This window comes from Lepidochelys kempii, chromosome 10 (assembly GCF_965140285.1).
Source record: "Lepidochelys kempii isolate rLepKem1 chromosome 10, rLepKem1.hap1, whole genome shotgun sequence".
In the NCBI taxonomy this organism is placed as follows: Eukaryota; Metazoa; Chordata; order Testudines; family Cheloniidae; genus Lepidochelys; species Lepidochelys kempii.
Genome location: NC_136389.1, coordinates 39,876,819 through 39,902,465, shown reverse-complemented (window position 1 = coordinate 39,902,465; position 25,647 = coordinate 39,876,819). Strand labels below are relative to the sequence as shown.

The following is a 25,647-nucleotide window of genomic DNA, read 5'->3' as shown; positions in this document are numbered from 1 at the left end:
ATCCCTAGTCACCAGAGGGCCTTGCAGTGTAAGGGGTGTCTCATGTGATGGAGGCATGCACAGGCTCTGCAATCCCTGCTCAGAGCATGCAGGAGCCATCTTGCTATGTTTCCAATAAAAAGAGTTTTGGTTTAAAAACTTTATAGCACTGGTCTCACTCTGTTTTCTGAAGTACAGTGGCTGCAAATGACTCTGGAGGAAGATGCTCTCAGCTGCCTGATAGTGCTAGACAGCAGGACAGGCCTGAATCCCAGAAGTGCCAAGTGCTATTGACTTCAGTGGAGTTGTATCAGCCCTGTACTATGCATTGTGCCCTGCGCGCATCATTTAAGGCTCCCAGCCCCTTGGGAAATGAAGGGACAGCCTTGTGCAATCAGCTACTCTCTCTCATCCCTCCCTCTGCAAGCTCACGCACCCCTGGAAGGCGGGGAGGGGATAGGAGCTGAGCAAAAGTTCTAAGAACAAGGGGGATTTGTTTGGTCATTACCAGAGAGTGACTCACTCTCTCAAGGAACAGATAACTGGCCTTCTCCAAGATTAGCTGGTTTCAGTCCTGACTGCCCTGGAGGCCAGGTAATTGGAGAAGCAGGAAGCAAAAGGGGTGTGATTGGCTGACCTCAATTTCCCAGTAATGGTGGAGAAAGAGGAGCCAGACAGAGACAAATCAACCAGAGGCTGATGTGCTGGAGGAGAATGGAGGATGCTGGTTAAACAGAAACTAGACCCAGGAGAATGCAGCAGAGAGAGGAGTAGAGGGCGAACATGCGTCATGCTGGACAATGAGTCACAGGCCGTGAAGACAGACACTAGAGAGGGAAGGGGAAATTGGCACAGGGGAGAAAGCTAGAAGGAGCGTCTAGGTTGATTGCAGCTTATGTAGTTGTTTACGCTAGTGTAAAATATCCCTGGTTCCAGATGACAGGGCCTGATGCTCATCTCCACTAAGGCTCCTGTGCACAGCTCTATCAGAGTAAAGGGGACCAGACAGTGAGTGTAAATTAAGGACCCTCCAGACTTCCACATTCCTGTAAAGGGGCTGTAGTGAAAATGAAAATCAGGCCCTGTCAGCTCCTGGGTGTTTAACAGCTAGCTGGGGATGAACATGAGGAAATGCACAAAGGTGCAGGGTGATGGTGAACGGCCTTTGTCTGATAATGTAACAAGTGGGCAAAGGAGGCTGCAGCGCAGGACAATCAGAGGTGGGAGTCAACAGCTCTTATTTATTACATGCAGATTATTGATAGTGGAGGAGTAGCTCATTTCCAGAATGTTTTAAAAATGAACATCAGAGCAATACCACTTCCCTGCCCCTCATGTGTCAGTTGTACCAGAGCTGGGGTGACCAGACAGCAAGTGTGAAAAATCGGGATGGGGGGGGGGTAATAGGAATCTATATAAGAAAAAGACCCAAAAATCGTGACTCTCCCTATAAAATCGGGATATCTAGTCACCCTAACCAGAGCAGAGGGGGTGAAATGTCCCGTTTTGAGTCAGTAGCTTCTGCACTCACTTCACACTGATGGATCAACTGTACAAGGAGCATTAGGCCCTAGCTAGCTAAAGGCTCTCTAGAGGGCATGTCTGAGGCCTACGCGACACACAGCTTTTGTGCCACTATCACTTAGCAAGGTGGTTTGTTTAAATCGGTATCAGTATACCAGTGCAACACCTAGTGTAGCGTGGGTGCAGTGACACCCAGTAGCAAAGTGCCTATAATAGAGCAAACTCATCAGCCATGGCCAGGTGTGACAGGGCAGTGATTCTGCCTGTTTCCCCCTCCAGATAGTGGTTTGGGTTCTCGTGACTCTAGCCTGGCTAGTCATAATCTCATCTCTTTCTGGGTAGTGCAGAAATCCCAGCGCCTATAGTCCTTGCTCCCTCTGCCTCAGGGAGGTTTCCTACCCAGTGCTGGGTCAGTAGAGAAGGCCCGGCCTGCCTGCTCCACCACATGCCAGGTCAGAAGACCTGCATAAATTGGCTGGAATCAACCCCTTCCAAACCCTCACTGTTTCCTTGACTTGCTTCCCACTGCGGGTTGTGTCTCAGATGGAGGCCCTGGGATCCTGTCCTCCTAGAGGTCCAGCGTCTCCCCAGTCTTCTGCAGAATGCTCTAACTTTCAGAGGCTCCCCAGCCTTTCTGGCTGCCCCCTGGAGCCCTTCACACCTCTTCCTTGTGGGGCCAGGCCCAGAGTGTAAACTCCCTATTCCATGCTTCCTTTAACAGGCTGGTTCTAATCCTTAATCACCTGCCTCCACTCCAGGTGGCAGAATGGGCTAGTTGTGCTTGCTGGCTCCTGTTAACCCTGTCCCTGTGAGTGGGCGTTTATATTCCGTTCCCGTCCCCCTGCCACCACTCCAGTGCCCTATACTGGAGCAGCTGGAATGGAGCATATCCCTTTAACAGTGCCAGGAGAGTTAAAGCAGTACAGCTTTCTAGTGCAGACCAGATCTTAGTGCTGATGGCCTGGGTTGCATGTAAAAGTTTTGCCAGCATGTTGGTTAGGAGTGTGAAATAATCATAAGCTCCCGGTCACCAGAGTCATTTAGGCAATAATGTCTCTTCCTTGGTACAGCTCATTTCATTAAGGGGAGGTGGAAGCTCACTGTGAATGGGATGTGGGAGGCTGGAGGGGTGGCTAAGGGAGCACAGAGAGCTCCTGAGACTGGCAGCCAGCTCCAGGCTGGGAAGGGGCATCCTGGCATTTCCTACTGCCATTCCTCTGTAGCTGGTGCCCAGTGCCCTGTGCTCTCCCCACCCACACTCAGCTGCTGGTCCCTTATGCGCCGATGCCCCCTGCCCCCACCCAAGAACTACCGCCCTGTCCCCCACCCCAGCAGCTGGTGCATGTGCTCCTGCCTCTCCCTCCCACAGGCCGAGTGTTTCCACCAGGGCCCGTGGTGGCTAGAAGGTGGGGAAAGTAGAACATTGCTATCTGCTCCCTAGCAGCCAGGCCAAACTTATGCACCATAGTGGCTGCTGCAGCCCCTCCTCCAGGTCCTGCTCTCACGTCTGGGAGATATTGTGGGTGCAAAAAACACCAAGGGCACCTGGAAACATATGTCAGCCCTCCCAATATTTCCACTTCAGTGGACTACCTTCCCCCACCCCACCAGCATCACTGCCCCTGTGTATAAGCTGCACTGGCACAAGTCCTCTTTTCTGGATAAGCTTTGGCTCTATTAGGAGGGTTTGCTGGGATAGCAATCCCATTAAACCCTCTCTAGTATAGACAAGGCCTCTGTCAGAGTCAGTATCTCAGACTAGAGCTGTCTATTGGATCAGGAGCAGGCTCATTTCAGAGGGATGTCTTGCAGTGCAGCCTGCAATCATTGGCCTGGCCAGTGATTCAGGAGTCAGCTGTGAGCTCAGCTGTGATTCACATATATCATCACAGCAGCGTCATGGCTTGAACAGGAAGGTAAACTAATGGGCCTATCTCTGGGCCCTCCACTGGTTGCACTGGCATCGCTCCCAATTCACACTGATGTAACTAAGAACAGAATTAGGCCATGCATGACCTCTAGGAAATCCCTTCACCTCCCTCTCCCTCAGTTTACCCTTCTGCCAGCCTGATACAAATTCTTTTCTACACCACTTGCATTGGGAGACTAGCCTGGACCACAGGTGTAAACAGGCTTGGCAGAAGTCAACTTTTTTTTTTTTTATCATCAATTTGATGGATAAAATCAATGAGCAACTTTAAACATATTTATCAATTTCAGTTGTCAAGATTTTCACAAAATTATGCCTTTTAAGCATTTTAAATTTTTTTAATCAATTTATATTTTCACCGTTGCAGGAAATTATGGGAGGATAGGCTAATGGGGGGGGGGCATACAATAATTATTTAAGGACCATAGACATTGAGATTCCAAAAGTTAAACCTTCATAACTGTTAAAACACAAATTGTCACCATCACTTGTCAAAATATACAAAGTCAATAGCCTTAAATCAAACTCGAATAAGTGCTCATGCAGCATTTTTCATACTTTGACTCCCTGTAAATTTCGATGACTGTGGATAGAAACATTTTTTCCTCAATTTTTGTGTGTGTGTACAGTGAAGTCGACTTTTACTGATATTTACTAATGAAAATCTAATCCTTTCACCTACTGTTGTCCTCTGCACCAATAAATTCAAAGAACCAAATTCAGCCTTGGGGTAAATAGGCCTGAGTCCACTAAAGACAATGTCTCTGCGCTTGTTCCAACAGGACACATGAAGTAATGGATGGGCACTAGTTTTAAGCCCTGATCCAGCAAAGCATTTAAGCACATGATTAACTTCAACATTGTTGAAGTTTATGTGTATGTGTATTGTTGAGGCTTGTGTATATGCTTGTGTACCTGAGAAAGCATTGGCCAAGTTTGCCTCTTGTTTACACCAGACCTGTGCCCGAATCTGGCCCTAAGTGGATCAGCAATCAGAATAGCTGCATTGCTCCACGAAGTCCTACAACTCTGGCTAGCGAAAACAAAAATTGGCCAAAGCCTTGCTGCTTTTTCTACATCACTGGTTCCTATAGCTACAGTGACTTCATGGAGGCTTTTGGCTCAAAGAAGCCTTTTCATTTCTAGTGCAGTTTGTTTGTACACTGGTAGGACTAGGGCTTGCTGTAAAGCTACAGAAGGGTTTCTGGCACATTAAACATTGATTAAACATTGATTTGTTGAAGCATAGTGTCTGAGGCTGCATTAGCTAGGATTAAAATAGCAATTCTCATGCTTCAGGGCATACAGCAAACAATGGGCTGAGGTCAGGAAGGTTTCACCACCCCCACCACAGTATGATGCATGTTGGAGGGTTTGTATGTTTATCTGCTACACCCTGGATAGAGTGTTATACAAAGACTGGGTCCCTCACTGCTCTGTTGAATTTCTATGTTGTCTGCAACAATTACGTTATGGTGATGCCATAGCAGCCATTTTGGTGTACACATCATTGCTTATGGAAGCTCCTAGTTATTATTTATTTATTGTACCTGGCTGCTTGCTAGAGTTTTGTACATTACAGACATTTTTATTACCTTGGCTGTACAGCATCATGTGTAAGTTTAGCATAGATTCTTTTTCACTTCAGACTTGTCCCAGTCAGGGAAATGGGACTTTAATCTGTCCTTTCCTGGGAATGAATGCAATTTAGCAGGTCTTTTCAGTCGCTAAGATCTGTGAATTACCAGTCTTTCATCATTTCCAGATGCTTCAAAGGAAGGTGAACAAAACCCGTAGTGGACAATTATGAAATAACCTGCCCATAGAGGAACTTTCTTCCTGACTCCTAGCTGTTAATAGTTGGCTGATGTGCTGACGAATGAGGGTTTATATCCCTTATATTTTTATCCTAGCTATTGTAACCATGATTGTTCCCATTACTACTTAGGCAAAATGTCCCAACTCTTTTTTTTTTTAAGCCTGACAAACTTTGGGACTCAGTGATAACTTTCAGTGATGAGTTCCACAGGATAACTGAGATAGCACACTGATTTATTGCCTCCATGAAAGTGGGTCCCAGAGGAAGTTAAAATTGCTCAAACTATGGCAAGAAACCAAAGGGAGAGTGAATATGGAACCACAACTTGGTTTCTCTCAGGGCAAATCCCCCACTCAGTGCAAAGGGCTTAGCTACTGCAGGGAAATATAACTTACATTGTGCCACATCATGGAATTTGGCCCTGCATGTCTAATATTTCTCCATGGGCATCATCAGTTCTTCAAAATTAATGTATAGAGTTCTTGGCTACTGATCTGAAAAGGGGTTACCCTCTGGCTGACAGTATGGCTCAGACTCAGGCATTTTGGCCACTAAATCAGTAGCAGAGGCACTGAAGAGAATTTATATATTTCATAGCAGAACCGTACTAGCTACTTAGCACTAGGAATTCAGAGAGGGGAATGGAGCATTTAACAGAGTTTTGCTTCATCAGTTATTCATTAAAAAAATTCTGGAGTTATTTTTCCTTCAGATCGCAGAGCATGGAGCAAGGAAAATAGAGATTTTTAAGGGGGTTTGTGCTGTCAAAAAAAGGGGGGAGGGGGAGAGAAAGAGAGAGAAATCAACTGAAAATCTGCCCTGGAAATGGGAATTGCAGCTGAAAGGCTCAGAGTCCTGAACTCTCATAACAAGCTGGTTTTGCCATTTATTGTTTCTTTAAGAGATTCCTAGCTGTATCACAAGAGAAGAGGAGGGGAAAAAATAATTTGGCATCTTTTTCCATTTAAGTTTCTAGAGTCACTTACGAAAGGCAGGTCCTTGCTGCTGAAAATAAGTTGTCAGTTATGTCTTCAGGATGAGCCTGGTAGGACACTGAAATATTATACACTATAAGCTGCAGGAAAAATCAATTGAGGAGCAGGGATTCAACTGGTTCACAGGACATTGCTTCCATTTAAAGGTGCTTTTAGGCCTCCCTGCCCATATATCCACAAAGACAACACTGGGCAAATAAACTCTGTTGTTTGTAAATACACCAGGAATAATGGTACAACTGTTGTAGGACCGATAGCAAAGAATATCAATTCTCCCTGAGGCTTGCAACCAGCAAAGGGTGATTGTGCTTTGTTCGGCACTTTTTTGCAAGGGCAGAATTGTGTGGAGTTTTTTTTTTATTAACATTTTTGGACTGCGTGACTCTGACAGGACCCAGAACAATGTTTACAGAGTTTGCCTTGAACTGATTTGCTCTGGAAGACAGAAGGGGAAGCAGCAAAAAGAGGTAACGGTCTGCCTTTTAAGTGATCAATATGGGAGCCTTTATATTTAAATAAGACTATTAGCATTTAACCTTATTTTCCCAGGTAATCATTTGCAACACTGGCCCATTTATCTGCAGAAAATCTTGCTTCTAAAATCGTTTCCGAGTGGGACACACAGGACTTGCTGAGCAACATTACTTGGGCTGATGCTGGAATGTTGGTAGAGGCCCAAGCGTAGCTGAGAACTCTTTGATAAGCCGATATGTGGGCCAGACAATAGCCTGAAATCAATTGTCCTTGTGGCTTTAAAGCCAGGTCTCTGACTCCCGTGCAGAACAGGGAGATTTTATTTACTCGAAACTGAAGCCATGGATGTTTCAATTTAAAAAAAAAAAGGTAGTGTTTGTCAAAACCTCATGGGAGGAAAGCACAGAGCGGGGTGGAGACCTGTATTGCTTTCAAGTACCTGCAAACTCCTCAGGATGTCCTGGCAAGAGGAGTGGATGCACTGAATGTTAGAAGAAAGTATTCTTCTTGGCCCAAGTGGCTGGGAGGGGGCTGAGAAAAAATCCACAGGCCAGGACTGGAGAGGCAAATGCCAACAGTAACATCCAGACACATTCTTAATAACAGCTGAGCAAAGCGTAAGGCTTGAGCTGTGGGAGGCTAGGAAGGGGAAAGGGGGATGGGAAATGGGAAGCAGACAAAAGCCAGGTTTTGAAGCAATGCAGCCATCTTCCAAATACCGCTTCCAATCCCCTCCACCCCAACCCACACACACTCTGGGAACATCCCCACTTAGTGGGTTCTTAGGCAGATTGCAATATACTGTCTAACGCTGGACAGTCGAGCAAAGACAGAACACAAATGTTTGTGACCAGTTGTACTCTTAGCCCAAGCCTGAGAAACTGAGCAGCGCTTCAGCCTGAGCTAACATACACCTCGCAACAGACTGCCTGGCCCCACCAGCATTTACAGGCAGGTTAGTTATCATATGTGAACATGTGACTTGGAATCCCAGTCAGGCCTGAATCCACAATTCTTCCTTAGGCCACAGTCCCGCTGAAGTGCACACTAATTTTGTTCCAGAAAAGACTACAGGATTGGGCCCTTTGTTGACCAGAAATGAAAGGGTCAGTCCTGGGCTCCGTACACAGCCAGGCTCTGTAGGGCATGAAAAGCCATTGCAGGGGGGTCAGGTAGAGGAGAGGCTATGTAGGGAGCTCCACACTAATTCTCTGTGCTGGTGTGCAGCCCCCTGAAGAGTGGAGGGGCCACAGCCAGCATAGATTCACTGGGACTCAATCACACTGTGCGGGGGAGCAGGGTGTCTGAGCAGAGGATCATTGCATCTGCTACTTTGTTACTGCAGCAGTTCTGGCCTGAGTACCCTAATGCTTGTGTACAGGAGGTGACCTAAGGAGTCCGTAAGCCAGCAATGGCAGAACCCCCATTCACAAGTCTCTTCTGCTCATGGACCCTGGTGTGGCCCTGATTAAAGGTTGCTGTGCATAGTAAGATGACGCATTTAGTGCTGATTTTTGTTCAGGCAGTGTTTTTATTTTTAAAGAAATGATTCAAAATGGCAATGGCTTGTACTGCTACAGAGCCTTGCTAGTTAAATTGTCTTTCATATTTTAGTTACCAGTGTGTAACCAGTGGTGGGGAGGGGGGAAGAACTGGGTTTTCCATTTTGTGGGAAATTCCACAATGTCGAAATCTTTTCCCTTCTGAAATGGAATAAAAAAAACTAACAAAAGAAGAAATTTCCCATGAAATGACTCATGCCAAAGTCATTTCATTCCAATTTCAACCGTTTAAAATGTTATTTTATACAAAAAAACAAAGACTCTAATGTCAAAAAGTAATTTTGAATGAAAAATCAAAACATTTCATACTGAAAGTGTTGTAACAGGCTCCTAGCCTGCAGGTTGACCTTGGGCAAGTCATGGCCCCTCCCCATGCCTCAGTTTTCACAGCTGCAAAATGGGGATAATAACACTGACCTCCTTTGTAAAGCACTTTGAGAGCTACTCATGAAAAGTGCTATGTAAGAGCATCATCAAAATGCTTTGTTTTGGGGATTTTCCTAAACAAATGTCATCAAAATCCCTTTTTTTAAATGTATAATTTTAGACCAAAAGGACAATTTTCATGGAAAAACTGTTTTGAGAAAAATTTTCTGCCCATCTCTGGTAGAAACTTCACTTCATTATGTAGGAGCACTTCAGTTAGCTGGGGCGCTGCAACATGTACACAACCAGCTAATGGTGGGATTCGCCTACTTGTGTAGCCATGCTCCCACTGGCTATCATCTAGCTGGCATGAGTAGAAATAGCAGCAGAGTGCGGTAGCATGGGGAGTGGCAGCAGAGCCATGGGTTGAGCCATGCCAGGTACAGACCTGACTGAAACTGGTGGGTACGTATTCAGTGCGGCTAAGCCATGCTTCCACATCTGCTACCTGTGCCACCATGGCGACGCTGTTATTTATACTTGTGCTAGGTCCATGAGAGCTAGTATTAGTATGTGTACGTGAGGAAGAGAATCACAGCCTAGTTCCTAGTGTAGTCAGAGCCTCTGCATCCAGGCCTTCTGCCAGGCTCAGAAACGCATCGACTAGAGCAGAAAATGCCATCAGATTAGTGTGAAATCTTTACTATTCTTTCACATTTCTCTCTCCGACAGACTGAAGCCAAACTCCTCGCACCCATCTTGTGATAATACCCATTGAATCTTATGCTTTCTTGGTCTCATGCTGTCTCACAGTTTGGCAAATTGGCCCTATCTTTTGCATAGTCCAACATCATTTTGCAAATCTTACAGTAATCATGACATTGCATATATATATATTTTTTCTTTTTTTGCCCTCAAAGATCTGCTTTTAAATGATAGGGAGGGGGAAGGAAGGTAGCAGCTAAAACTGCCTGTAGAAAAAAAAGAGATCTCTGAGTCCACTTGCGAAACTGGAGAAGAGGGAAATCTGAGCTGATTTTGCTCTATGTATTATTAACTATTTGTACTCCAGTGGCAGCTAGGGGATCTAGCCGAGATCCAGGCCCCCTTGTGTTAGGGCTGTGCCAACAAAAAGGCTCAGATCTTCAAAGTTATTTAGGAGCTACAATATGTATGAATTCTAAGGATCTGTTACTGGATTCTAAGGATCTGTCATTGGCTTCTAAGGCTCTATTATTGTTAGAATGTAAATATCTTATTCAGATCAGATTTAAATCTTCTTTTCATCACATTTATCATTTAAACATTATAGCTAGCCATGTGTGGTACTGTAATCATCTGCTGTTCCTTGGGTTGATTGGCTAAATAAAAACCAGAGGGGAAAATGCTGCTCTAAGATGCAGCCAGAGGAGAGAAGCAGTGATGTCTCAGAGAAAAGATGCAAGCAAAATAACTTGTGCCAATCTTGGTCTCTTTATTCACAGAAGAAATGATGGGTCCATTTCTCTGCCTGTGGACTGCAACTTTCTTTGTGATGAGCCAGGAGTGCCCGGAGTCCTGCACTTGCGTAGAAAAAAAATATGGCCGCCAGCTAGCAGAATGTGCTTACAGAGATCTCCAGGGGGTCCCCGCGGGGCTGCCCTCCAACGTGACCACCCTCACCCTGTCGGCCAACAAGATCACCTCGTTACAGCAGAGCTCCTTTCTGGAGGTCACCCAGATACAGTCGCTGTGGCTGGCGCACAACGAAATCTGCGCCATTGAGGAAGGCACCTTCGCCAGGCTTCTGCATTTGAAAAACATAGACCTCAGCAATAACCAGCTTGCAGACTTCCCCTGGGGGGATCTGTACAACCTCAGCACTCTGCAGCTGCTGAAGATGAACAACAACCAGCTTGTGAAGTTGCCCTGGGAGGCCTTCCACACCCTGAAAGACCTGAGGTCCCTGTGGATCAACGACAACAAGTTCACCACCATCGCCCAGGGCACTTTTGATGCCATGAGTTCACTGTCCCAGTTGCAGATCTACAACAACCCCTTCAACTGCACCTGCAGGCTTCTGTGGCTAAAGAGCTGGGCTGAGAACACCCTGATCTCCATCCCCAAAAGGGACTCCATCAGCTGTGCAGCCCCGGAAAGCCTCAGAGGTGTCCCCCTGGGGAGGATCCCTGACCTTCAGTGCACACCTCCCTCTGTGCAGCTGACCTGCCACCCCAACCTGGACAACACCGTACTGTATGATGGGCTCATGCTCATGCTGCACTGCAGCGTCACGGGCAGCCCCCAGCCAGAGATTAGGTGGGAGATCCAGACCCCCATCCAAGGAACAGAGATAAATGGGCCCAATGTGGAAAGAGATAAGAATGACCTGTCTGCTGGGGGCTCCAAGCAGAGTGCAGAGCGCTTCCTGGTCTATGGAAACGGCACCCTGGTCATCCCCCACCTGAGCAAGCACGAGGAAGGGACCTATACCTGCCTGGCCACCAACGAGGTTGGTACTCGCAAGGTCTCAGTCAATGTGGCATTGGCCAATTCAGAAAACCCGGCAGAAGATCTGCTCAGAAACAACCTCGCAACCAGCAAGCTTGGAGCCAAACACTTCAACAAGGAAGCCCAAGCCAATTCCTCCCAGGCTGGAGAAAAGCTTGTGATCATCTACCGTGTTCCTGCAGGGATGGGGAGCAGTGATGGAGGCACTCTTCTGGAGTCACGTCTCTGGGCTTGCATGTTCTGTTTAGTTGTTTTCCTTTATTGCTAAGGAAAATGCCAAAGGGTTTCTCTGTATTTCTGTATCATTTATATTGACATAGTGTCATGCATGCACTGAGCTGCTGGGAGCTGTCTGAGGCACTAATCAAAGCTGGGGCTGAGATGCAGAAGCCAGGTCTGACTTTCAAACCTTCCTTCACCCCCTAGTTTCATGGCATTCAGAAACATGTGCTTGGTTCAGCCAACTGTATTAAACAAGCCAGCTGGGAAACCTGATCCAGGATCCCAATCCCACCTCCAAGTCTAAGGTGTTTAGATCTGCAGGCAGGGGTTGATTTCAACTCATCTTTGGTATGAATGTGCTGTTTCAGGATTAATGGCAACACTGGTGCAATAACCCATATCTGGCATGACCCCACCTTTAAACTAAATAGACCCTCTATTTTTTATTAGCTGTCAATGTGTGCAATGATGGGTGAACCCTGGAACAGATCCAGAGGTTTAGTTCAGATAGAAGCCAAAAGCATCCTTTCATCTACCTTCATTAGGGAAGATAAGTCCACCTCTGAATGGTAATACCAGATGGCTGAACAGCTGGCACCTTCACCAGCCAATTAGGTGCTTCCTTTCAAATTATTACCCAATCAGTTTGTTAGCTCCTAGAAGATCATATGATTGTAAGGAATAGCCAGCGTGGTTTTGCCAAGAACAAATCATGCCAAACCAACCTAATTTCATTCTTTGAGAGGGTTACTGGTCTAGTAGATGGGTGGGGGAGCAGTAGACATGATATATCTTGATTTTAGTTAGGCTTTTGACACCATCCCACATGACATTCTCATAAGCAAATGTGGTCTAGATAAAATTACTATATGGGGGGTGCACAACTGGTTGAAAGATCATTCTCAAAGAGGAATTATCATCAATGGTTCACTGTCAAACTGGGCAGGCATGTTTAGTGGCGCCCCTGCAGTGGTCAGACTTGCAGAGGTCAGTCTTGGATTCACTACTATTCAATATTTTCATTAGTGATGGATAATGGGAATGAAGAGGACACTTATAAAATCTGCAGATGAAACAAAGCTCAGAGATGTTGCAAGCATTTGGGAAGGCAGGGTTAGAATTCAAAACTACCTTGAAAAATTAGAGAAATGTCCTGAAATCAACAAGATGAAATTCAATAAAAACAAGTGCAAAGTACTTCACTTAGGAAGGAAAAATCACATGCACAACTACAAAATGGGGAATAACTAGCTAGACAGTCGTATTGCTGAAAAGGGTCTGGGAGTTATAGTGGATCACAAACTGAATATGAGTCAACAGTGTGATGCAGTTGTGAAAAGTCTATCATCATTCTGGGGAGGACAAACAGGAGTGTCATGTGCAAGGGACGAGAGGTAATTGCCCTGCCCTACTCAGCACTGGGGAGGCCTCAGCTGGAGCACTGTGGGTTCTGGGCACCACACTTTAGGAAAGATGTGGACAAATTGGAGCGAGTCCAGAGCAGAGCAACTAAAATGATCAAAGGTTTAGCAAACCTACCCTATGCAGAAAGGTAAAAAAACCTGGGCATGAGAAAGGAAGATTGAGCGGGGGTGGGGACTGATAACAGTTTTCATAGAATCATAAAAGATTAGGGTTGGAAGAGACCTCAGGAGGTCATCTAGTCCAACTCCCTGCTCAAAGCAGGACCTTTCAGATAGGTTAAGAGCTGTTATATAAAGAGGATGATGATCAATTGTTCTCCATGTCTTCGGAAGGTAGGACAGTAAGCAATGGGCTTAATCTGCAGCAAGGGAGATTTAGGTTAGACATAAGGGAAGACTTTTAGCTATAAGGGGAGTTAAGTTCTGGAACAGGCTTCCAAGGGAGGTTGTGGAATCCCCATCACTGGAGGTTTTTAAGCGCAGGTTGGACAAACCCCTGTCAGGGATGGTCTAGGTTTACTTGATCTCCGTGCAAGGGGTTGGACTTAATGACTGCAAGGTCCGTTCCAGCCCCACATTTCTCTGATTCTAGAATACCATCTTCATATTAATAAATAAGAGCCTAAGGGTGAATGGCTGAATGGAGAACCATGCTAGTCCCTGGCGGAGCAGCCAGTTGAGATGACTATAAGTAGATGATCATGATCTATGGGAAAAGGGAAAGGAAGGATGGACTCACCCACAGCAAACCCCTTTAGCTGGTCCTCAGCCAGTGTCCTATCCCCTTATTGCTGCCCTGAGACTTCATTCTGATGATCTCTTTGGATTACACGAGGGGCAGGGGTATCTGGTGCAGTTCACACCACTAGATGGTGACTCAGAGGCAGACATGACAAAGCCCCGGCTGGGATAATTTATTTGGGGTTGGTCCTGCTTTGAGCAGGGGGTTGGACAAGATGACCTCCTGCGGGCTCTTCCAACCCTGATATTCTATGATTCTATGATTCTGTGCTTTGTAGCTAGCAGAGGATGAGCGTATGGTTGAGCTGAGGCAGAGGCTGGGCTTCCAGCACTGACCTTTAGACCGAGGTACATGCATGAGTATTCCAGAGCTTTTCCACACTTCTATTCCTTTTGTTTCCCCAAAAGGCCCAATCCTGCTAGAATCTGAGTCAAGGATGCTCAGTGTATTGCAGGGAGTGCTCAGCAGTTTGCAGGACTGGGCCCTTCAATCACAATTATCCTCCTGTCCTACAGATGATGCATCAATTATACCATGTAACTGACTGATCCTTGACTCACTTTTCCCATTGAAGTCAATGGGCCAGATCCTTAGCTGGTGTAAATTGTCAAAGCTCTGTGGAGATCTAGCATCAGCTGAGAACCTGCCCCACTGAGTTACACCACTGTAAAAGTGAGAGGAAAATCACAGCCCAGACCCTCAATCTTCTCTTCATGCTCATGTCCAAATGGGGCTAAGCAGAGACCCCCCCACAGTGCATGGGGAGAAAGAGAGATGGGAAGATAAGATGAGGGAGAGTGAGTAACTGAGCTGTACTGCCATGGATGTGACATCAGAGCTTTGTCACATGTACTGGGGGCAGGGAGGGACCAGGATATGGGCTATAGCCCCTGTTGTCCCAGGGACCTATGAACAATCCAGCTGTTCTACAGGGAAAGGTCAGGGTACTGTACAGCTGTTTCTCAGGTACTTAAAGCTCTCTTTCCCAGTGTGTTTTTCTAACACTATCACCATAGGAGCTAGAACAATATTGCTGTATCCACCTCACATTGTTATTTTCAGAACTACGTGGCTGAAACATACAGAGTGCAATAAAGATCTCTCTAAAATGACCCTCCCCTCTGGCTGTGGCTCAGGGGGTGAGGGTGAGAGCGCTAAAGACAGCAAACCTCGGCCAGTGGACATGAGAGCAGGATCCGCCACCTTGGCGGTAGTAAAGCTGACTGAAATCCTGACACCGCCGTGAATCACCAGCTGCAGGCTACAGTTAAAGTGTGGGGTGGGGTGGATCTGACACCCCTTGGAGAGGTCCCATGGGAAAATACCCAGCCATGGCTTATGGAATAAACAGAGAATTCTCGATTCAGGTGTGATGGCTGAGGCTGAAGGGAAGTAACCTGGGCTGTCTCCACTCCCTCACTATGCAACAGAGGGGTCGGGGAGAAGGGGAAAACATCAAACCCCGGGGCTTCATGGGGAGGGCAGTCACCAGCCCCACCCCCACTTGCCTTCTGGGTCTGAGGGGCCATGGGCATGCAAGGGGGAGGGGTGACCCTTCAGGGCCTACTAACCCTGCCAGGAGAGCATGCTGACCCCTCACCCTTTGTGTGTGCCACCAGGGACACATGAAAACAAGCTGAGGCCCTAGACCTCCTGGGACTCCACCCCCACTTGGAATGATGGTTCCCCACACTCCGTTTAGGAGAGCCAGGGCAGCAAAAGGGGTCCTTTCACTGCCACACCCCAGAAGCTGTTAACACCCTAAAGAGTTGCACAGAGCAGTTTACCCATCCCAGCTACCCACAGACTCAGGCAGATGGTGCTGCATTGGCTACAAGCCGGTCATGGTCCCAAGCATGACTATAACGTTCACTTAGAAAAGAAAAGGAAGTTGCAATTCTCATACAGTCACATGCCTCCAGGAGCTGGGGGCCCAGGTAAAGCTAAGCCGTGGGTAGGCCCAGATGCTGCCTACATAGAAGCACAGAGGAGCTAGCCTGTCACCTGGCACTCCACAAGCCCATGCACTTCCCCTACTATCTCATATGACAGCACATGCTGGGCATTCCCTCAGTTCTGAACTAGGGATGGCTGGGAAGTGTCACACTGAGAGGCAGATGCTGGCTGCTCACACTTTGGGCAATTTGTTACTTGCTAGATGAAACTCCAATCTTGTACCAGCAACTGCTAGTGAGCTGGGGTCAACCTGAGCATATCCCCACCACAGCAAACAGCTTAGAATGCCACACCCCAAACTGGGACCTGGCCTGGGCCAAGCAGGGTCCAACACAGGATCAGAACGAAATACTTTGTGAGGGCAGCTTGGTGATTAGGGCCATTCATCTCCAGGGTGTAATGCAGCATGGCAGCTAAGTTAGAGCTGTGCAAAACTCAAATTTCCATTGCAGGGAAAATATTGACAGTATGAAGTTTGTTTTCATTTCAAAATCACAATGAAAAAGATTTTCAAGATTTCCTGCAAAATGCAAATTCTGAAGAGTTTTGGTTTTAGAAAATTTGTGATTTTGAAATTTCATTTAGAAATTTATTTTTATATTATTTCATGAGCATGTCAGTAGTACATCGTACATAATACTACTGACATGTCAGGAAATAATATTAAACTATAAAAATGAGAAACCCATTTTAGTTTAAGATTCCAAGCTCTTTTGAAATTTTCAAAAACAATGTTTTTCAAAATGAACCTTTTCATTTCAAAATATTTTTCCATTGCAATTTTTTTGCCAAAAACAAAACAGTTTTTTCACACAAAAAATACTTTTAGTCAAAACAGCTTTTTGCAGATGAAATACTGTTTAGACTAAAACCAGCTCTATGCTGAACACCTACTTCAGGGGTGGCCAACCTGAGCCTGAGAAGGAGCCAGAATTTACCAATGCACATTGCGAAAGAGCCACAGTAATACGTCAGCAGCCCCCCCATCAGCTCCTCCCCTCCCCCCATTTCCAGCGTCTCCTGCCCACTGGCTGCCCTGCTGATCAGCGCCTCCCCCTCCCTCCCTGCATCTCCCAATCAACTGTTTCGTGGCATGAAGGAGGCTCTGGGTGGGTGGGGGAGGAGCGAGGGCATGGCAGACTCAGGGGAGGGCACGGGAAGGGGTGGAGTGCGGGCAGGGCCTGTGGCAGAGCACCACCTGTGGCAGAGCACCCCCTGGCACATTGGAAAGTTGGCACCTGTAGCTCCAGCCCCAGAGTCGGTGCCTATACAAGGAGCCGCATATTAACTTCTGAAGAGCCTCATGTGGCTCTGGAGCCACAGGTTGGCCATCCCTGACCTATTTCAAGGAAACCACGTATATTCCAGTGTGAAAGCTGGAAAATAATGTGACCACAGTTTACATAGGACCTAACCAAAACCAAATTGGGGGATACATGCAATTCTTTTGCAGCCTTTTTTGGCTGTTATCAACAGCTTACTGCATGGTTCTGCCAGCATCATAGATGTGTTTGTTTAAAGCAGGAGGAAATAGGAAAGACATTAATTTCAAGCTCCATCAAAAACATGAGGGGAAATATCAATATCTGGCAGACTTAAAAATAAAAATAGCAGCTCCTGTTTTCTGCAAGACCTACAGTGTTTTCTGGCTTGCTGCATGAAAGGGAAGGATACAGTCAGCAAAGGGCTGTCATTGGCAGCCCTGTCTGCAAGATGTGCCCCAAGAGAGTCACTAACCAGAGGGCACAGTCCTGCAATGCACTCTGCAGCCCCTAGGAGGTGCTCAGCACCTCAATGGATCAGGCCCCAGAAGAACCATGGGACTGTCCCACTTCTATGAAAACCCAGAAGAACAAGCTCTGCCTTTGGGGGAAAAGGACAGAACAACAAGAGAATTTTAAAAAACCTCCTTGCTCAGAGTAACTCTTTGAATTACACCTCATAGGTTGTACTGATAGACGGCAGCATGGTCCATTTCCATCGCATGCCTCTCACAGTGGGGCTGGATTTTCAAACTTGGCCTCCATGTGTAGGCAGATTTTTGCATCAACAATCCACCATCCTCCAATACATAGAAACAAGGTTCTAGGCAAAGATACTACAGTCTAAATACCCTACTGCACCTGGAAAGTGAGGGAGATGTCACAAGACAGCACTTGTACAACAGTGTCCCCAAGAATGGAGGTCCAGATGGGAGTTCTGAGTTCTGCTTCCTATAGTCACCCATTCTCCACTCTATCCCAGGCTGATGACACCTGAAATGCACACAGTTTAAGGGGCACTATTAGTGCAAGGGTGTTGACACCTGAATACCTACTGGCTTGGATTTTTCATTAACCTGACCAGCTCCTTCCCCCAAAAGAGGGCTGCACAGCTCTTCACAAATGCTGGCTAATTAAGATTCCCAACAACCTCAAGGCTAGGGCTGGGTGGAAATTTTCCATCAAAACAGAAATTGGGGTCTGACTATATGAAATTGGTCATTGAAAGTGACTGCTTTGGGGGGATTTTTTTTTTAATTTCCATCAAAAAACCCAAAGCACCCAAGCAAACAAAAAAACCCCCCACAATATATTTTGTTTTGGCTATGGTACTGCAGTGTCTTCTGGGAGCTGCAGTTCAGGTGCTTCAGTCCTCTCACAAAAAATAACGTGGTTGGACAACTAGCAAGGTTACCATAGACAATAAAGGGGAAGGGAGGCAGATCACGATAAGTAAAGAATGCATCAGAGATCTTCTGACCAATTTGAATGAATTCAAATCAGCGTGACTGGATGTTATTCACTGCAGGGTGCTAACGGAATTATCTGAAGACATCTCAGAGCTTCTGGCAATAATATTTGCTAGCTCATGGATGACAGGAGAGATTCCTGGACACTGGAGAAAGCTAACATAGTGCCCATCTTTAAAAAGTGGGGAAAGGAGGAGCCAGGAAATGAACTATAGAACTATACAACCTGACCTCAATACCTGGGAAGCTACTAAAGCAATGTATAAAACATCCCATTTGCGAATACCTGCAGCAGCGCTTTACCGTGCCTTGTGTGGTCGTGGCACAGCGCTGGGAGAGCTCTCTAAAAAAAACCTCCATGAGGGGCGTAGCTCCCAGTGCTGGGGCACTGTCTACACTGGCGCTTTACAGCGCTGAAACTTGCTGCGCTTGGGGGGGGTGTTTTTTCACACCCCTGAGCGAGAAAGTTGCAGCACTGTAAATTGCCAGTGTAGACAAGCCCTAAGAACAAATCATGCCGAACCAGCTTGATTTTCTTCTTTGGCAGGGTAACTGGTTTGGTGGATGGGGGAATGCGGTGGACATCATATACCTGGACTTCAGCAAGGCTTTTGGCACAGTCCCACATGGCATTCTGATAAGTAAGCTGGAGAATGCAGGCTTGATAGAACTACCATTAAATGGATACGTAATTGATTAAACAACCACAAACCAAGAATAACTATTAATGAAATGATGTCAGATTGGAGGGTGGCCTCAATTGGGGTTCCACAGGGATCTGTTCTGGGTCCAGTGTTGTTTAACATCTTTATTAATGATCTGGATGTAAGAATAGAGAGCATACTGATCAAGTTTGCAGATGACACAAAGCTGGGGCAGGGTGCCAATACTTTGGACGAAAGACCTAAAATTTAAAGGGATCTTTATTAATTGGATAACTGGGCTATAGACAACGAAATGAAATACAATAAAGAAACACGTAAGGTGTTACACTTAGGGAAGAAAAACCAAATGCACAAATACAAAATGGGGGATAACTGGCTTGGCAGCAGCACTGCTAAGAAGATCTGGGAGTTGTGGTGGATCACAACCTCAACATGAGTCAGCAATGTGCTGCTGTTGCAAAAAAAAGCAAATGCAATTTTAGTTTAATTAACAGAGGCATAGCAAGCAATTCACAGATGGTACTGCTCTACTCAGCACTGGTTAAGCCTCAGCTGGAGTAGTGTGTCCAATTTTGGTCACTGTTGTATAGAAAGGACGTACAGAAACTGGGAAGGATCCAGAGGGGAGTGACAAAGATGATCAGAGGGATGAAACACAAGCCATGAGAGCAAAGGCTGCAGGAACTGGGTATGTTTAGTTTGGAAAAGAGATTAAGTGGGGATATGACAGCAGTCTTCAAATACTTGAAAGGCTGCCCTAAAAAAGATGGAGAAAAGTTGTTCTCTTTTAACACAGAGGGTAGGACAAGGGGCAATGGGTTCAAACTACAGCATAGCAGATTTAGATTGCATCTCAGGAAAAACTTCCTAACTGTAAGAACAGTAGGAGAATGGAACAGACTGCCCCGGGAGGTCGCGGAAGCTCCATTACTGGAAGTTTTCAAAAGGAGGCTGGATAGCCATCTGTCCTGGATGGTTTAGGCACAACAAATCCTGCATCTTGGCAGGGGGTTAGACTAACCCTTCCTCTGCATCATGGGCAGTTCTTGACCAGTTCATGGCCATAGAGCACAGCCTTCAGCAGATGATCTCGAGGCATGCACTCCATGTGTTCCAGCCAGGGAATCCTGCAAGCATCCAGCATAGTCAGCATAGACTGTAGGCCGGTGATCTCAAGGATCTCAGTATTGGTGATCTGTTGGTCCCAAGTAACTCCAAGGATTTTTCTGGGACACTGAAGGTGGAAACTGTTCAATCTCTGCTCCTGTTTGGAGTATGTTACCCAGCTTTCACAGCCATAAAGGAGGGTACTAAGGACACAAGCCTGACAAACAGACATCTTTGTGTTCAGGGTTAGCAGCTTGTTGTTCCAGATACATGAGGTAAGTGTGCCAAAGGTGACAGAGGCTTTGCCTATTCTAGCATCACTTTCCCTATCAAGGCTAACTGAGCTGGTTAAAATTGAGCCAAGATAGCAGAAGTGATTCGCATTGTCAAGAGCTTCATTATTGACATAGATTTTAGGATTTTTATTACCTAGAGGATTACCTGTAGTAAAGGCACTTACATTTGCTCTCACCAATACAGATGGAAACAGAAATATACTTATGATTTCTTAAACTAACTTCCATTTCAAGCCTCCTCCCCCAACCCATGTGGCTAACTTGACCCAAATTTAAATGGTTTTTGTATATAATTAAATACCAAAACCAAAAAAACCCCATTGTTGATATTCCCCTGGTGTTATCTGGACCGGTGATCTGCTGGGTCATGCCAATCTTCGACTCTGGGAGCCAGCTTTACCCTGCTCTGCTGTGAGAACCCCCACTCCTGTGCTGTTCATGCACAGCCTCTAGCATGTAAGCTGTGCCCAGTGAGTGAGCACTTTTGGCCAGCTGCTGCTTGGATCGTGCAACCAAATAACTCTAGCCAATATCTCTGGTCCCAGACACAACCCTAGGAGCCTCTGTCTTGCAGTGTCCAGTTATGCCCACTGGATGCTGCAAGCTTATATGAGTTTGTCAAAGTAACAAATACATTGATATGTACCAAGCTTGTTATCCCAAGTGGAGTCTGACACACTTCAAAACCAAATGCACTGTTTCAGGTAGAATAAACAAACAAATTTATTAAATACAAAAGATAGATTTTAAGTGATTATAAGTCAAAGCACAAGAAGTCAGATTTGGTCAAATGAAATAAAAGCAAAATGCATTCTAAGTTTAAGATTCAGAATGTGCATTTACTTTTTATTTTCTTAGGTAGCTATCCCTGACCTTTATACCTATCACTTATAATCACTTAAAATTTATCTTTCTGTAGTTAATAAACTTATTTTAATGTTTTATCCTTACCAGTGAGTTTGTCTGAAGTGCTTGGGGAATCTGCTCAGATTACAAAGGCTGGTGCAAGTCCACTATCCTTTGGTGAAGTGGCAAACTAATTAACGAGCTTGCATTGTTCAAGGGGAGGTCTTAACCAGTGTAAGACAGTACATTTCTAGGGTGCAAGGCTGGGGGCTCAGGCAGATTTGCTGGTGTTTCCCATTGTATAGTTCACAAATGGCTTGGAGAGCATTCATGCAACATAGCAGGGTGTGTCTCTTCATGCTGGTGGCTGAGTGATAACAGCTCCTGGAGGGGGTTGCTGCTTGTCACTAGCAAAGCATTTCAAGAGACAGCCCAGGCTGGAGAATTCAGAGGGCACAGCAGTACCCCAGTTCCAGGCTGTACACTGGGGATCCCATCACACCCATTAACAACTATCCACTAACCAGGCAACCTGGTCCAGCAAATAATTCCATGTAGACTACTCTGCAGTGTAGAGGACAGCACTGTCACTACATCCACTGAATGAAAAGTTATATAATGTATTCTCCATTTCTCAGGCACTTTCCACCCACAGAATTCAAAGCCTTTTTCAAAAGGAGGGTGAATAGCTCTTTGAATCTTACAGATGGGGAAACTGAGGCACAGCATAGCAAGATCACACAGCAAGTCAGTGGCAGAGCTAGGAATAGAATTCTGATGTCCTGACTCTAACCACCATCTTGCTGCCTCTCGTGGTACTTTTCATATACCATATTCAGCACACACACGCCTACCCCCAGCTTCTGAGTTGCAGTGGAGTGAACAGTTCAGGGAGAGAATCCAAATCCATTGGAAGGAGCTACACTAGAGGCTGCCTGCCAGCACCAATGGTTCAGGGGAGAAAACAAACTTCAAACACCCCCTTGTGTCTCCGCCTCATGATAATGCACACTGGTGGGTGGGTGGAAGGGCCAACAGCATGAGCAGCACCAGAACATATCTGCCCATTGTGGAAAGGGGTTTTGGAGCCTGCAGGCCCCCCAAAGCTAGATCCATTGGTAATTAAAAGGTCTGGTGGGATTCAGGGCCCTGTCTACACTGCAGCATGGACCATGTCAGGCAGAGATGCCTTAAAATGCTGTTCTACTTTGTAGGCCTCCAGCAACCTTTGCTGGGTCCCCAAACTAAAGAGATAACTGGCTTTTTAACAGACAGCTCTAATGAGATCTGATGGCAGGAAGCTGGACAAATTTAGACTAAAAATAAAAGGGACAAAGTCTTAAAGGGGTAGCTCTTTACTGGAACAACTTACCCAGGGTCACAGTGGGGTCTCCTTCCCTTACAGTCTTTCAGCCAGGATGTCTTTCTAAGAGAGACATGCTCTAGCTCAAACAGCAGTTATGGGCTGGGTGCAGGAATCACTATTCGCAGGACACTGTTATACAAGAGGTCGAACATCATGGTCTATTCTATGAAGCTCTGGTGATCGAAGTAGACCCGGTTAGAATGATATGCCCCCTCCCCCGCCCATGGAAGATGTGGGGTTTTCAGTAAAAAAAAGTTCTTCTGAAATGTCGCCGTCATGTTCCACACTGAGGTGACCATGGCTGCAGGGAACCCAGCCCATAGAGAAGAATGAGGAACCCAAACTACATCTCCCTTGAGGCAGCATTTCAGAAACAAAACCATTTCAGTTTTCAGGGTTGTTTTCTTTAAAGAACAAAGTTTCCCCACAGCAAGCAGCTGTTTCTCTCTCGCACACACACACAGTTGAAAACCCACTGAAAAACACTTGAAGGAACATTTGCAGCCAGTCCTACTGTGAAACCTTGTGCTGTCCGTGGCTTAATGGACAATGATTAGGTCCCATCTACACTAAATCATGGAAACCTGCTTGTGTCTGGCTTTGCTTTCCTTGTGGTTTGGGATTGCTGTTGTGGGGTGCAGAAGAGTGTAACAATGCCCCCAGCCATGCACCAAATGGCCACACTAACCATGGCAAGAGAAGGTCATATACAAGGGCCCTGATACGTCTCTTCCCACTGTTCTCTGCCCTTCCCCCCTCCATCACCCCCATCACCCTTGTGCTCACCCTTGCTTTCACGGGAGACCAAAACAGAACAGGCACTCTCCAAGCAGTAGGAAAGAGGCATATTATTTATTATTCCCACCTCACCATTCCAAGGGGGTTTAAACTCACTGTACTCTACAACTACTAGCTCAGCTCACTCCCAATCTGACCTGCCCACCTCTCATAGAATAAGAACAGAGGCCAAGGAATTATTAGTTTAAAAAAAATAGGGCAGGGGGAGCAGGAAGATAGACACCTCCTGTTTGCCAGAAAAGTGGAGGCAAGGACATGAGCAGAGTATGAGAAGCCAGAGGGACACGCAGCATAGAGGAGCCACACAAAACAGAGAGATCGCTCTGCCGTCTTGCTGTGAAAGCATCGAGGGCACATTTCCAATTTTACAAAGCTACAGTACCTGCAGTCTATTTATCAGCAACTGGGACTAAAAACTATAGAAAAGACGTGAACAATATATTTAAAAAGTTATTCTTTTTCTTTAAAGGCATGAAGACATATTCCTTCATAAATGCTTCATCAGAATCTCTTTAGTGCTGGGCTCTTCTGTGGAATGGCTGTCTCTGCATGAAAAAGAAAAGTTACCCTGACACAAAGGCAATCTGAAAAAACCTGCCACTACCTGGTGTGTTGAAGGGGATCCAGGTGAGACTCCAATGCAGGCTCTTGAGGGGTGGTGGGAAGGAAGATGGTGGTGCCTTCTGAAATGCAGAGTAGGTCATTCTGGTTAGGGGCAGATCCAGCTTCTTCCTCTCAGTTTGGCTAACACCCCGCAATTCTGTAGCTCCCCTTCTCTCTCCCATTCAAGCCCCCACCTCCTCTCAGCAGGGACTCAAATGTGCCAAACTGCATGGTGGAAGGGCAATTGGGATAAAAATTTGGAGACCACCAAACTCATTTCACTTGTGAGCCCAGCAGGATTTGAATCGGAAAGATTCCCAAGGGGGACCTTTGAGCTGCTTCAGGTTTCCCAGAAGCATGGGGGGCAAAGACTTGGCTTTGGGTGGCTTTAAAGCTCAGTCTCTGGGCAAGATTATCAGGCAGCCCGTCCCCCTTAGCTCCAAGCTGCCCTAAGGAAACAGCCCTGGTCTCAAAGGCAGGCAGGCAATCGGGCGCAGCCATGCTCTAGGGCTCCGCAGAGTCAAGGTCGCTGCTGTGGGGTGGTGGGACACACAAGAAGGAGAGAGGAGGCAGTGAGCAGAGCTGGAACACTTCCCAGAGAAAGGGGAGGGCTCTTCTGTGGAGGTCAGGGCTTGGCAGGGCGAGACTGGGTCCCGTTGGCTGTGGGGTCGGAGAGCACAGTCTTTCGGCAGGCCAAGAGTGATGGGTTGTTGAGGAGGGTGTAGGCCAGGCCCCACCGGGCTCTCATCTGCTTGGACTTAGATGCCTTCAGCAGCCCCTTCACAGGCTGCATCAGCTGGATCCCTGCAAAGGAGGAAACCTCAGCGTCACTCCCTCCTCCTGTCTGCCTACAGGGCGGGCTCACCATGTCTCTGGGTGAAGGGGGATTGTTCTCCCTGCCCTGCACGTGCCCCTGCACAAAGATGGAAGGAGGAGAGGAACCCACAGCCTGGCAGTGCAGAGCCAGGAAGGAATCTGCACTGATACCCCATATCACCAGGCTGCCAGTCAACCATGTCACACTGCGGAGAGGAAGAGGACATGCAGCTCTGAGGAGAAAGCATTATGCAGGGCATGAGACAGTGCATGAGCATCCCCCACCAGGGGGAGCAAGTGGGGCATTTCTACTGACACTGCCCTTGGCAGATTGAATTCTGCACCCTCCTTTGTTCATGGCACCTCCTGCTCCTTTGGTGAAAGGGTGAAACCACTCCCCAGCCCTCCCTTAGAAGGACAACCAATGCGTAGACCCAGCCTATGAATGAGACCAGAAATTTTCAACATGAGCTCCTTGCACTATCAGCACCCAGCATGGGAGTCTGTCCACAGACGCTCCCCCTGGCACCAGGAAATTCTGCTTCTCTTGGCTAGCAGTTCTTTAGCATTCACTTAAAGCTGGGAAGTGGGGAGGAAGCAAGATCTCACCTTCTTCCACATCAGTGGGTTTGAGTCCTGTCTGCCCCTCTGGGCCAGGTACTTGGAGAAGCAAGAAGCAAAAGGCTTTCATCACAGGGTGTGATTGGCTGACCTCAATTTTCAAGTAATGACAGTAAGTGCGGTAGCCTAGAGGGAACACAGGCCATGTATCATAGAATCATAGAATATTAGGGTTGGAAGGGACCTCAGGAGGTCATCTAGTCCAACCCCCTGCTCAAAGCAGAACCAATCCCCAATTTTTGCCCCAGATCCCTAAATGGCCCCCTCAAGGATTGAACTCACAACCCTGGGTTTAGCAGGCCCATGCTCAAACCA

The 25,647-nt window shown here is 46.6% G+C and overlaps 2 protein-coding genes across 6 annotated transcripts in view; one reads left to right on the top strand and one right to left on the bottom strand.

The window, feature by feature from the left end:
* Positions 1 to 6,644: 6,644 nt before the first annotated feature.
* On the top strand, positions 6,645 to 15,686 carry ISLR (immunoglobulin superfamily containing leucine rich repeat). The gene is made up of 2 exons (XM_073363075.2): positions 6,645 to 6,714; positions 10,134 to 15,686. The coding sequence occupies exon 2, from the start codon at positions 10,139 to 10,141 to the stop codon at positions 11,405 to 11,407; it is 1,269 nt and encodes a 422-aa protein (XP_073219176.1). The 5' UTR covers positions 6,645 to 6,714; positions 10,134 to 10,138; the 3' UTR covers positions 11,408 to 15,686.
* A 7,645-nt stretch (positions 15,687 to 23,331) lies between these two features.
* STRA6 (signaling receptor and transporter of retinol STRA6) overlaps positions 23,332 to 25,647 on the bottom strand; it is a 54,546-nt gene continuing 52,230 nt past the window's right edge. For all 5 annotated transcript variants that reach the window (XM_073363070.2, XM_078854627.1, XM_073363072.1 and 2 more), the window contains 2 exons: positions 25,321 to 25,458; positions 23,332 to 24,699 (listed from right to left, as the gene is read on the bottom strand). In XM_073363070.2, the coding sequence (XP_073219171.1) occupies positions 24,521 to 24,699; positions 25,321 to 25,458 (317 nt within the window). In that variant the 3' untranslated portion in view covers positions 23,332 to 24,520. The remainder of the gene's footprint in view (positions 24,700 to 25,320; positions 25,459 to 25,647) is intronic.